This window comes from Mya arenaria, chromosome 2 (assembly GCF_026914265.1).
Source record: "Mya arenaria isolate MELC-2E11 chromosome 2, ASM2691426v1".
Taxonomy (NCBI): Eukaryota; Metazoa; Mollusca; class Bivalvia; order Myida; family Myidae; genus Mya; species Mya arenaria.
Genome location: NC_069123.1, coordinates 34999329 through 35013417, shown reverse-complemented (window position 1 = coordinate 35013417; position 14089 = coordinate 34999329). Strand labels below are relative to the sequence as shown.

Below are 14089 nucleotides of genomic sequence, written 5' to 3'. Positions count from 1 at the left end.
TGAAATGCGTTACTAACCCGATTCAACAAAAGGCTGTTGCACAATCAGTTGATTGACATAATCACGTGATAAACCAATAACTTCCATTAAGGTTAAAATATTCAACACCTTAGTATGAGTCCCTGTGGGCGAGTGGATAAGCGATCCGTTTTTATTCTATGTGTTATCTGCACCCCATGTGCTTGCTCCCAACTTGAACAAGATTAATTTTTAATACTTTAATCGGTTTTTTAAAAATGCAATTGAAGTATAAAAGAAAATCAACCTGGTTACTATTATTTCTGCAATTTCAGTACCAAGGAGTGAAATAAATATACATGTAAGTGTTTTCAGATGCATTACGAGGAAAAATATGTTTGGTGCCAAAACATGAGAGAGTCTCTTTAAACGGAAAAGTTTTGGCAGTTACTCAGTCAGTCAGATGATGATAAATATAATGCATAGCATCATCGCTCTGGAGTACGAGAACGTTGTATACAGAGTATGTTTTTACTGAACATGCGTCTGTTTATTTTGATGCCATAAAAGGTTTAAACTGTTTAAAGGAACTATAACATTATGAAACAACAAATCTGATTACAGATATCAGTGGCAGATCCAGGAATTGACTTAAGAAGGGGTACGTGAAACTCATGGGGTTAATCTTTCCACATCCGCCCCTCCCTCAGAACAGAAATTGAATGGCTTAAAATGTTGGACCGGGGTGGGGGTTAGACTCCCCTAATTTATAGTCCGAAATAGTGCATTTTTATCTTAATATTGTATTTTTTCCCGATATTGACTGAGAACGTATTATAAACGGACGATTCAAAGGGGTGGGGGACGGCGCGCGCGCTGGGACCGACCCCCCCCCCCCCCTGAATCTGCAATTGAGTACATGCATTAAAACCGTCTCCGTAGCCTATTGGTTAAGGCGTTCTATACCCTTCATTCAATTGACTTAATACTTCACATAATTGTTCAGGACCATCAGCCAATGAGGTTACATAACTTCATAATACAAGTTATGGCCCCTGATTGACTTAGGTTAAAGTTTTAGGCAAGTAAAATTTAAGGGGAAGTTGGAAATTTAATAAAAAAAACTTCCATGGGTCACATTGAACCCAATGAACAATGTTCTTTAATAATGAGCTAACTGTTCAAGCGTTAACAGACACATTCCTGTGCAGACGAAACTTTTATTGTTTTTACAAGCACAGAACTTGTATTTATAATTTACAGTTTCTATATAATTCAACTGAAAGTTCTATTTAACCATAATATATCAAATATTCACTAGCGGATTGAGAATGGGGCGCAATCGGCGTGCGCTGCCTTTAAAATCGTCAAAGTTTACTTTTTGTGTCAATATATGAGAAGAAAATAAATACGCACATAATGCATCATTTCCGACTACAAATTGTTAAAAATTTCTTGATTGAGTAACCCTCAATCCTCCTGCAAACGCCCCTTAGTAACGCCCCCTTCTAACGACAATTCCTGGATCCGCACCTGGCTATTATATTTTTTGTTTATCAAACGGTACACATACCAAGTGACTGAAGCTGAATTTCATTTAATGAATGAGATGGTCTGTAAAAGATTTCTGATGAATATCCTATGAAATTTGCAGTCCTCCCGTTTCGACCGGTCATTGTTTGTGGATTTATTACACACAATTATATAAAAATACTATTACAAAGTTGTCTCTTAAGGTTACGGGAGCCTTCACTGTCAAAAGTAAGATATATATAATTTGTCCCCCTAATGCCATACAATATGGATGGTCCCCTTAATGCCTCAAAAATAATATAATATATACACTGGTCTCCATAAACCCTTCGACATATATACATGTCCCCTTAAAACCTGCAACATACTTACAATTATTAAGGATACCGCAAATTACGTATATTTTTTGTTAATTAATTTAAGAAGCCTAAATCTTGTACACATAATAAATGATCATTTCAATACTAAATTATCAACAAAAAAGCAAAATAAAGTATAAAACAAAAAATATACAAATTGTCTCCTTAATGCCGTAAAATACATACGGTCTCCTTAATGCCCTAAGTAGATATATATATATATATATATGTGTGTGTGTGTGTGTGTGTGTGTGTGTGTGTGTGCGTGCGTGCGTGCGTGCGTGCGTGCGTGCGTGTGTGCGTGTGTGTTCATTTATTGTATTGCAAGTTACTCTCCTTTCGCTGTATCTTACTACATGTACATACTACCATATGAATGTACTAACCATTGTATTTGTATACTGTACTCATGGGCTTATGCCTACTGTATATGTTTTCCCAATAAACCACAATATAAGCATTGAAGAGTATTTTACACGGGAGGAACTTTGAATTAGGGTTTATTCTACCACTCATTCAGCATTGTGTTGTATCATAGACGTGATATTCTCATTATACAGCTTTATTCTTCACTAAAACATCGTTGAGGAGCCAATTAACAAACCCTTACCATAAGTTCGTTACAATTTGAAAATAAGGCCAATGAAATTTGATTCTATGCTTAGCGTTATCGGGCATGTATTTTTCTGCCTTTAGAATTACCAAAAAAAGAAACAAAATTGAAAAATAGCATCTGCGTACAATAGTAGAAGTAGTTTAAGGGTGTTTATATCGATTACTGCAAAAAACAATGAGTAAGAATTCTTCCTCCAGATCAGTCACATACAATCATAAATAAAAGGTGACAAGCCGGCACCTTGATGTGTCCTTGTCGAGCATACATTCAACTCATTTTAAATTATCATGCTTGATTTTTATTTTGCAATATAGGGACTATTTTGTATACATTATGTTCCTCATACACCATATTTAAAATTCTTTATATAAATCAAATGTTTTTGCAAGGTCAAAACATATATTTTACTTATTTTGTTGTTATTCGATACCTTTATGTTACCAATTGTGCCCATATTTCTTCTTAAACCTTTTTGAGATTTAGTGTAAACAAATACGATAACGACTGTTGTTAGTCGAGAGAATATTGTTCCAAATTTGCTGAACAGAGTTATTCTTCTATCCATTTATGTGTATTGACATTTTTATACCGCTTTTTAATTGATGTTACTGTATAGCGAAAGGAAATCAACCAGTTAAATTACTCGAAATCATGCGTTTAAATACAGATATGACTGACCAGTAAAATTGACGAATATATAAATACATTTATGAAGACAAGGCGCTCGGCTTCATTTCTGATTACTATATTTTAGTATTCATGGTAAGTGTGTCTTGTCTTGCAACGTTGTATTTGCCTCTTTCTTTATCGGTTTGATCTTGTTCCTTGATCCAGTCGCGTGTGCTAGAAAAAAACGCTTGTGTCGCTAAATATCACATTGGCATTTCGACACACATTCTTCATGTTGACATAGTTAAAAATAAATAGTTATGCGCAACATTTATTGATTTTATCAAAAGAGTAATACAATACAAATCATAGAAACTTACAAAGTAGTAAAAGATTTAACAACAAGCCTCTTTGGAGGAGGTCCAAAGTTCGAGGCCTCGAAGATACTCAATACATTCAGCTCCACTATACCACAAAGACACAGCAAATATGCATCAACATATCTTAATTCCTAAACGTTGTGCTTACCGCCTTTAATTTTTCAACAAACCAAGGGATCGCATGCGATTTAAACTTGTTAACGAGATCAAGATTATACCTTACATTTGTTTTAGCACACAAGTTCTTTGAGCCTTTTTTTGGATATTAAACTTTTTTGGTTGAAAGAAATGCTCCCGGTCATGTTTTTTTGTTACCACATGTATTATAAACAAGCTTGGAAATTGGAAAGCATACAGGGGAAGACAATCGACTTTAAATGAAGAAACAGTGTGGCTTATGAAAGACAAAGCAATAACTTGTATGAAAGGACATTGTTCCTTTTTTTAAACATGACACGGTCTTTAAACTCAGTAAAGAAAACAATGTTATAAGAAGTTAGCATTCATTCATGGAATTATAACATCAAGTTGGAAACAAAGTTCAGATCAAAATATTTGATTTTAAAACACTGCTTTTACACCACAGAAATTGGAGAAAAAAAAACATTTCTATGAATGGTGTGGTTTACTTTGTTTGACAATATTTTTGTACGTTATAAGTACTTTTCAGCAAACGAGTATTATCAAAACAAATAGCAAAACAACTGCAATTTGACATATCACTAAGGACAACAATTTCCAAAGGTGTTTTCTAAAACGTTTGTATTTAAAGCAAACATAGAAACCAAACAAAACATAAACTGGCCCCGTTATATAAGCCACAGGAGTTAAAAATTCTATGATGAAATCTTTCTTCGAGATGGGTTCACCTGTATCGTTAAAGTGCTCGTTATTCAAAGTTTTGTTGAATTCATCACGTTTTCTTTCATGGGCTTCCTTATTGTCTGAGTTCCTTTCACCTGTTCCAAAAACAGTCAGATGCAAGTGCTTGTGTTCGTTTCGATCTAAAATGTATGGAATAGATATGAAGTAAAATTAACCCTGATAAAGCAATGGGCAGAAACTGATAATAATAATAAGTTTAAGTCAATAAAAAATCTACACATTCGCAAATAGTGCGGGGTTGACACGCCTTTCCCTTCTCAAATTACCGTAGAATACAAAAATGCTACATCTTTACCTGTGTTAGTTCTTCCTTCAAGTTCTAAAGTCCATTCTCCAGCATCGTTTTCACCCCAAAACATCGGCGTTGCAAACTGGATGTATTCACGCTCACCTATTTCACTGATCGGTTCTGTCTCGTTTGCTAGAATAATGCTTGTACCGCTTGGTGAAGTTAACCTGGCAAATATCTTTCCTCGCAAGATATGTGGTGGCATTTCAACGGTGACATATTCGACTTGGGTTATTTTGACGTTGCTGTTATTTGGAAAAAGTCCAACAAACACTTCTCTTTGGCTATCAACGCTTGTTCTGAAAGTTCATTATATACCACATTAACATTGTGACACACATAATATATGTTGACATAGTTAAATATTAAACCGTAACAATGTTTTATTTAACTAAAACTAAAATACAATAAATACATATGAGCACACAGAGTAGTAAATTTTCTAACGATAAGCCTCTTTAGTGGCTAGATTCGAAGCCTCGAAGACACTCAAGGAAAAACACGCAACTCCACAATGCCATATGGATAAAGTACATATGCATAAATATATCTTTATTTCTAAATGTCGTGCTTACAGCCTTGAATTTTTCAGCAAAACAAGGGATCTCTTGCGGTTTAAACTTGTTAACGAGTACAAGTAGTCTACCTTACACTTGTGCTAGCATGCACTTGAGGTGGCAAACCGAAACCACTCAAATCAAAGCATACATAATGCAACAAGCTGCCTATTAAAGGGACTTATGCACAGATTGTATGTTTGTAGCAAACCAAACAACACCTATATAACATATATTCATTTGAACAGTATTTTGAGAATCTATTTAAAAAAAAATTAATTGCGTTACAAACGTGTATTTTGGCAAAATATGGCATACTTTGTTTTAAATTAAAAATTGTTAACAATATAACTCAAAGTTAAACTCCTGTTGATGTTTTATAATTGTAACAATAAATCTGATTGTCATTAAAGGGAAAGTTGACCCTATTAAACGTGAACAAGACTCATAATGTTAGTATTGTTTAATATCAAAACTTAAGCCCTATTTAATGTCATCAATAAGACGTGCGGTTGCTTAAATTAACTTTTTTACTTACATCACTAGTACCAGCCTTATTTAGTTTACATTTATAATATTAACGACGATATATATGTATAATGTTCGGAATGAATTTTCTTACCTTTTTGGAACGACTTGATGTGAAAGCATTGTTTTCGTTTCAGACCATTTTGAAACTAGTTTAACAGCTTTCTGTACATCGACATATCCAAATCCAAACACATCATGATCTGTAAAACAATAAGCATTATACTCCAGGGGTGGAGCTTGACCAAAAAAAGTCATGGGTGACAGACTAAATTAGTCTTTTTGGGAACATGTTTTAATTTTTGAAAGCATGTCAAAACGTTTTAGGGATATCAAAAAAGTAATAATAATTATTCAGAGTACACTTGGTAAGTTTGAGATGGTGAATGGTGGGAATGGTGCCAGATTTCCACCACTCACCCCTGAATCCGTAAGTTCGAAATTAGATGGACGCACAAAGTATGCATACATGTTTTTATCTATCATAGGCAAGGCATGCTTTGATGGTTGGGTTTTCCTTGAAAACGTGAACTTTCAGGTGATACGGTTTCAGATATGCGTACTTAATTTGCGTATGTTTGTGACAAAAATATTTCCCATATTACATCTCACCATAGTGTAATATCTATTTTTAATTACATTTGTGGTAAATTGCCGGTCAATTTTCTGAAGCCTATAGAGCCTACAATGCCTATCATACCTAAAGATACGGGCACATGGACCAACTACATACTTTTAAAAGTTTTATCGGACCAAGGTAGGGTATTCAAAAGCAAATCACTATTTTCAGAGACTTGTCATTTTCGTTGTTTTTTTTAATTTATGACAATACATATTAAACCTACGGGGACAATATCAGTAACTACACATTTAACGATAACGCGGATTAACGGTACTATCTAAAGGCTTGAACGACACTAGTCAGGAGCCGTTCAAATCTGCATTTGCTTGTAAGTTGTGTATGAGCTAGGGCCTGGACAAAATAGAGTTGCGCTCAATTACCATACAAAATGTGTTCGCCATGTTGATATAGTTTACTTTTGAAACTGTATCAACCAACCTAATTTTGTGTGTGTTGAGTAAAAAATATCTGAACAATATTGATAGTTTTCATCACTTCTTACTGTTTCCTTTTTCCACATGTTATCGTCAACAATAGTTACGTGCGAAATAATGAAACACTAGAGATGCAAGATATAGACTTACAATACAGACCAGCGCCATTTTTCCTAAAATGTTCTGTTTCAATAAGACCTTCACGGGTAGCTGCTTGTACAAGGATGTGTTGTACATCTCTCCCGGATAAGATTTTGTCATGCCTTTTCCTGCAATTAGATAAGCAAAATATAATCAAATGGCATAACATGTTCTCCTATAGCATCTAAGGTTTCAATATCCGTTTCCAAGCGTACCGAAACCTCATCTTTTTTTGTTTTATTCTCGTGTAAGGAATATGTTTTTGCGCATTTTTAAGAGAGTCCGTGTACAATTAAGTACCAATTTTTAGTATCCACCCTCTTGCGTTCCGAGTACTTCGTAACAAACCATTGATTTATCCGTATAAGAAGAAATATTTCCGCCCAGTACACACTATGGAAGATCTGTTTGTTTCAGTGCAAGATCGTAATACATTTCATCGAGTGAGCATCATCAGTTGTATTTCACAAGTGACGTAGATAGAATATAACTTTAATAGTATATAAAGACATTTTACCGCATGTTATAAGTGAAAGGTCAATCTGTTTGTGCACGTGACGCAAATTCAGAAATGACGTCGTTGATATTTTTCTTAGTTCTATGTGCGCTGATGTTTGATTCGGTTATCAGACTGGGTATTTTTTAAAAACAGTGAAAAATATCAAACTGATATTTTCACTGCTTGAAAAATAAAATATCCTTTTTATTTCACAGAAAAAATCTGTATAAATCACCGGAGATCATATCATAAACTGTATGTGTCTTTATAAACGCATATTTCTGTAGGTGTTAAACGTTTGGAACTTATTTTAACAGACATACAAATCTTCATACCCAGCATCTAAAATGAGCGCACATATTCCTGCAAGTTTCGCTGTAGTAGCGGAGGAACCACCAAACTTATTCCAGCATTGCCGTCTTCTTTCATTGAAAGCAGTTATCTAAAAAGTAAACGATTAAAAAACATAAACAAGCATGAAAACTATTGTAAAAGCAATTCGGTATCGATACACCACGTATTTGCATTTACTTTGTTATTGTTTACATAAAATGTCATCAAGGCAGGACTGATCACATCAAGGCAGGACTGATCAATTATCGCATTTATATCCACAAAAAGCAAAGAATACTGGCACAGTGCTAACGTTCCGAAATTAAAATGCGTCAACGTGATTGTTTAAAGGTATCTTCGGATATAAATTGGTAATATAGAGGACATCACGACAGAAAATGTTATAGAAAAGTGAAAGAATGGAAACCACAGTGACAGGTAGCTTCTAATTTTATCAAGGACCTGTGTTTAAACACAGTGATCGATGCCAAGCAAACAGAAAGTGACAAGACAACAACAACAATTGAAATGATGTATGTGGTATTTAGCTTGCATTGACACGGTCAGTTAACATTTTGGAACAATACACCGAAGGTTAAAACCTTTTTCAAGCGCTCAACACAAACGACAAACCAAACATGAATTCAAGTTATTCAACTTTACCATGTTTTTAGACGTTCTCGTTCGCCCTTTCCCGAAGGATGAAACAAGCGTGGCGGAATTTGCATACGCGGTTTTCGGTACCTTTCCTCGTGCCCCGATGTTGTTGACTGCAATTGTGTAGATGCTGTTAGCAAAGCCGTTGCCCCGTCGACCAGCAGGGAACACATAAATACTACCTTTTCCATTTCGGCCCTATATGAAAAGATGATAATCGTCTTGTAAATACAACTACAACTATAGGTCCTAGTCAAGCTCGTTCAGTTAATAAAAGCCCAGTTGAACTGTGCCATATTTAGCAACAAAATGAATCTACAAAATATATAGTTTAAGTTTTATGCTTGTACGTAGTTTTGATAACTGACCTTTTTGATACCTTCTTTAATCGCCGATGCCGAACCAATATCCAGCGGTCTGAAAGATCTGCCGAAGTCCCAGCTGTTGGAATATATATCGATTCGGTCGTGTCTATACGCCAAGGCTTTCGACAGACTATCATCAAAAACAACTGGTCTATCCCACATAAACTCCACCACTTTGCCAAATTTCAAAGCTGCAAGAAACAACGATTGGACTGTAGAAATAAAAAAACTAACGCAGTTATTCTAATAAGTACATATTTGTTATATTTTAGTTTGAGGAATACGACATTAATTTGAATAAACCAATACATACGGACAAGTTTTGCGTCCGGAGCAACACCAGCACTGCAAAGATTGTTTCCTCTCACACCAGCAATAACCGAACCACAGTCGTTCCCATGACTGAAGATATAGTGTTGTAAAATGTTTCGGTTTATTAAAATATTATATGTTGATATAAGATGTCAAAACAAATTTACACGAAATACAATTTCTTTACTTGGTTGTTACGAAAGATTCGTAGTAGTTAGGGAAATGTTCTGGAGAGACATCAGTGTTGTTGTTGACAATGTTCCACCGCAAAGACATCTCCTGAGCATCAAAAAATATACAAAATTTAATATGCAAAATTATATTTTTCTTGACTACTGCGATATCGTTTGCTACGAAATAAATGACATCCTTACCACAAAATGCCATATGGGCGTTATAAACTAGGTTAAACTTGACAGTTTTCACAAATATTTCTTGTTAATTAACGTTATTAAGTCATCAAAATAATATCCATCGAACTTTTCTATGGGAGGTCGTCCCCAGGTTTTTTATAAATGCAAACAATATATGTATCTTTATTAACATACTATGTTCGGGTGGAGCTCCGGATGATGAACATCCATACCAATATCCGTGACAGCAATCAACACGCCGTGTCCTGTCACAGAGGAATTCCATACCTCATCTATCCCTTCCTGATTATCCCAATACGGTGGACATACCAACAAACTCTTCAAATTAAAACATATTAAAAGTATTTAAATTCATGATGTTAATCAAAACCACAAAAATGTTTCTTCAACAGTGTGTGAGCATAAAGGTTAATCTACATAGCAAGTGTTTGGTATCATTGACCCTTACACTTAAGATACATAAAATACCAGACCTACATTTGAAAGATATCACAAAACTATATTAAGATGTAAGATATCGTACGTACATGGGCCTCATCCATAGCGTTCGGATTCGCGATGTTCTGAGCCATTCTGAATTTGGGTGCCAAGCTTTTCATCCTAGTATCTTTCTTAGCGGTATTATTTCCTTTGTCATTTTCTACTAGTAACCTTCGACACTGCTCAATTTGTCTAATCTGCAGATTTAGTGAATTTAAATATTTACGAAATGGTATAAATAAAGGACGAAAAGTGGATGTTAAGCGAATGATAGAACATTTTTTGGTGGCGAACGTTGTGTTAAATTACATAAATATATTGCATGGTTAAGGCCAGAAAAGTCCAAATTACATCAAGATATAGAAAGTGTTGGTACCTTTTTGCATTATACCAACGCTATATTGTAAAAATGATATAACATTTTTGAAGTGAAATGTTTTTGATCTTTCAAATGTGTTTTCTGTTCAATGTGTTTCTTCTTATAACTGAATGTGTGACCAATGTATGGCAAAATATACTCGAGCAGAAAAAAAAACCGGGATCCCAAAGGGAAAGTTTGAATTGGTTTTCCACCTTATGAGATTATTCATATTTATAATAACAAGGAAATCATCGCTGGGATCCCAGCGGGAAAAAATCAACTGGTTTTCCAACGTATAAGGTTAAATACATTAACAAGAACAAATAAGCTGCAAACTTACTTTCCCTTTAATGTTGGCTTTAAGTCTGTCCAGCTCCAAGTAAGTTGCTCTATAAATGGTATTACTTTTATTTTCGAAAATGTGCAAGTTATCGACGACCTGAAAGACAATTCCAAGAACATTGTTTAAATATTGCAATTGTACATTGCTATTTGGTATTGAAGCGTACTTAAATATTCCAGTAAACCGTTAAATCAACACAAGTACAGGTTTCTAATATACAATTTTATAGTTGAACTAGATGAAATAAAATATTACCTTGCTATGGTATGTAAGAGAATGAGTTTTAAGCTCATCTTGAACAAGGTCCAAGTCGTCTGGACGCAAATGAACAAAAAATCGGTTCGTAACATCACTTAAAGAAACATTCCCACCATTTGTACTATAATAACCATAACATACTCCTTGAAAATATAATAAAACCAACACAGTAATACAAAGAACTGTCATATTGCTTTGCTTCATGTCCAAACGTTAAATAACTACGAATATACGATCTGTATGGTCTCTATTGTAATCGACCTGTGATATCACCAAAACATTTATGTAACTATAATTAAACTAGCCTAAACTGCTTGCAACTGATTGTAAACAATCCGGTTTACGAGAAAGGAAGTTAAATGTATTATCTAACTTCCTTTCATAGTTTGGTGACATAAGAAACACAATTAGAATCAGATTGTACTTTATTTCGCCTTAGATTTAACACGTTTCTTATCTGTACAAATTGAATAATAATAATGATATAAGTGAACAAGAAGAGTTAGACATTCTGTTCATTATGAACATAAATACACATATAAATAAAAACAAATGAACATATTACAAAATAATGCATTTGAAGTTTGAAGTTATATAAGAAAATAATTATTAAGGGTGGTCAATCTTTAATTATCCGTTTAACATAATTATGTATGCGTCCACTTCTTTATTTATGTTGTGAAGTCTTAAACATTGATATTGAATATACATTCCTCTGGGCGGAAACGGTGTTGTAAAATGCAACATGCACACTTTCAATTTTGTGTTTATTTTCCATTCCCATTTCAGACATTGTTTTAATTATGATCGACATAGGTTCACTTCAAATGTAACAAAATAATTATTAAAAACGTGAGTCAGTAAAAACTTTACAATGCACATCAAAATATTCTCGGGGTGCTCATATACTTGACCTTGACTTTTCAAGGTCCACGTGCACAAGTGTCGAATCTGTGTACTTGTTTATTATAGTATGTAATCCACGTATACATCATCATAGTTATACATTCATTCCATAGTATGATTTAACAAATTTGCATCCATATCATCTGTCTAAACACAAAATGGAGAACTGAACATCAAATATACCTTTTGATGTTAGGTGTCTACTTTTTAAACACAACGAGTTTCGTTAATGTTGACGTCGTGAGCGGCAGCTCAAGTTTGTCTAAAATTTGTTGATTTATTTCATCATCAAATCTTTCGTCACTCCTGACATCTTCACTTAAATCTTCTATTTTACCATTTATCTTTGTAGTCAGGGTAAGAATATCAACATTTATGTTGCTTTTGTCCAACAATGTTTCCACAAAAGTCTCAATTAAAAATGAGCCTCTCAAATCACTTGGTTGCACGCCCTTTGTTTTCTCTTGGGAAAATCCTGTATATTGCAGAAACCTTTCATTCTGTGTGTTTGCCAGAAGTTGTGGAATAGTGCTAATGATGATCAACATATCGGCGTCAGTAGGTACTTTCTTTGTCTTTTGCTCGGATTCTTCTTCTTCAAATGGTTTTGCCTTAGTCATGTAAGAAGTCGGTAGAAGACGGGTATCATCAGCTTGGAATACAAACATTTTTGGTTTTCCAGCCATATATGAAGACTTTTTGACACAGTTGTGGATTTCATCTATTGGCAGGGATCCATCCCAAAATTGAAATTTAAGGGATTGGTCGGCGGTTTCCTTTGAATGATCTATTTGCCCAAGGAAAAATAGCATAAAACAATCAAACTCCTTCGCTTTTGTCTCGGAAATATTCTTTAACTTTTTATTAACTTCATCCTTTGTGTTGTTTGCAAAAATATCTGGCTCGATGTCATCACAAAGTAAATTTTTGCAAAGTTTTCTAATTTTGTTGACATCAATATCTTCCTCGTCATTATGTTCGATTGATACTTTTATATTAACCTTTTCATTTGGTTTCTTGTTCAAGAACACTGCAACGTAAAGTTTTGCTGTGTTATAGCACGTGTTTGCCATCATTCAGAATAGTAATCACTTGAAAAAGAATTATCCATCACATACAGCTCAAATATTATAACCCGTTTGAAGCTAATACTATCCACGTAAGCTTTTTACACGACACTACACGACACTAGGTCGGCAGACATTTTGAACTATAAAACAAAGATCTTACCGGAGCATCAAATTAAAGAACGAAATACCGCGTACCGCATTGATTTAACACTTCTAAGATTATCTTACTGGGTTCCTGACTGAGTTTAAATATAAACTTGTTAAACGTCCTACACTATTTTATTTTTAATCAATTTACTTGCGGTTTACAGAGTTCGTTATATGGCAATAGTAATCACAAGACTTATTAGGACAGGGAAGATGTGTGTATGTTGTGAAAATGAATGGAGTAGAATCGTCAGTAGTAATCAAATACAAGAACTCTGCAAGACGTTAATATCATTTTAAGTATTCCTGGTCGCAACAAACGACCATGGCCAAAATTGTCGTGAGGCTGCAATCATCAGTCGCAAGAGTTCCGTTTAATCTGTCAAAGATCATACTTAAGACCATTTAGTTTAAAGAAATCCTGTATAGGGGGTCTCAAGTCACTTCAGTGTCACGGCAATTATAAGCCCAGTCACAATTAATCCAATTTCTGCTGCATTTCAGTTTATCTATTGTACAAATACCACAGGAGGAATCTTCTTCTTCATCCAAACCCGTTAAATACAAATGCAGCTACAATTAAGTCCATCACCTGCCCCAAAAAACGACCGAGCATCATAACATACTCCATTTTAAATCAAAGAAGTCTTCTATACAAAACCTTTCATAGTCTAATCATTCCTATTGTGACCACAGTCAAGCATATTCATAGATCAACAATCCTTAGATATTCTATACATAAGTCAATCCAGTTCTCTGTCATGTTTATTTTGACTACAATACAGAACATTAAGAGCAGACAAACGCATGTGTAGCTTTCAGAAATCCATATCAATGCCAAATGAGGAGACCATTCCGAGAAAATCGAACTCATGTGTAATTCTAAAAGTATTTTCAGCGCAAAATATATCACATTTGTCACCCTTCAGCGCCAGTCGGAGAAAATTAAACCCATGGGTAGCTGTTACTAAGCCTTATCAGTATCATACAAACTACCCTTTCGTAACCATGAATCTCATTCAGAGAAGGCAAAACCGTGTGCTTTTCAAATTCAGCATAGATTGTGGCAACCA

The 14089-nt window shown here is 34.5% G+C and overlaps 2 protein-coding genes across 2 annotated transcripts; both read right to left on the bottom strand.

Moving 5' to 3' along the window:
- Positions 1–3390: 3390 nt before the first annotated feature.
- LOC128246621 (neuroendocrine convertase 2-like) lies at positions 3391–11097 on the bottom strand. Its single transcript, XM_052964916.1, has 13 exons — positions 10891–11097; positions 10633–10731; positions 9979–10128; positions 9626–9769; positions 9265–9356; positions 9079–9167; positions 8769–8956; positions 8407–8598; positions 7746–7852; positions 6921–7039; positions 5809–5917; positions 4636–4928; positions 3391–4459 (listed from the first exon to the last, which is right to left on the bottom strand). The coding sequence occupies exons 1-13, from the start codon at positions 11095–11097 to the stop codon at positions 4122–4124; spliced, it is 2127 nt and encodes a 708-aa protein (XP_052820876.1). The 3' UTR covers positions 3391–4121.
- Positions 11098–11999: 902 nt separating this feature from the next.
- LOC128214497 (uncharacterized) lies at positions 12000–12872 on the bottom strand. The gene has a single exon (XM_052920997.1). The coding sequence runs from the start codon at positions 12870–12872 to the stop codon at positions 12000–12002; it is 873 nt and encodes a 290-aa protein (XP_052776957.1).
- Between the last annotated feature and the right edge of the window lie 1217 nt (positions 12873–14089).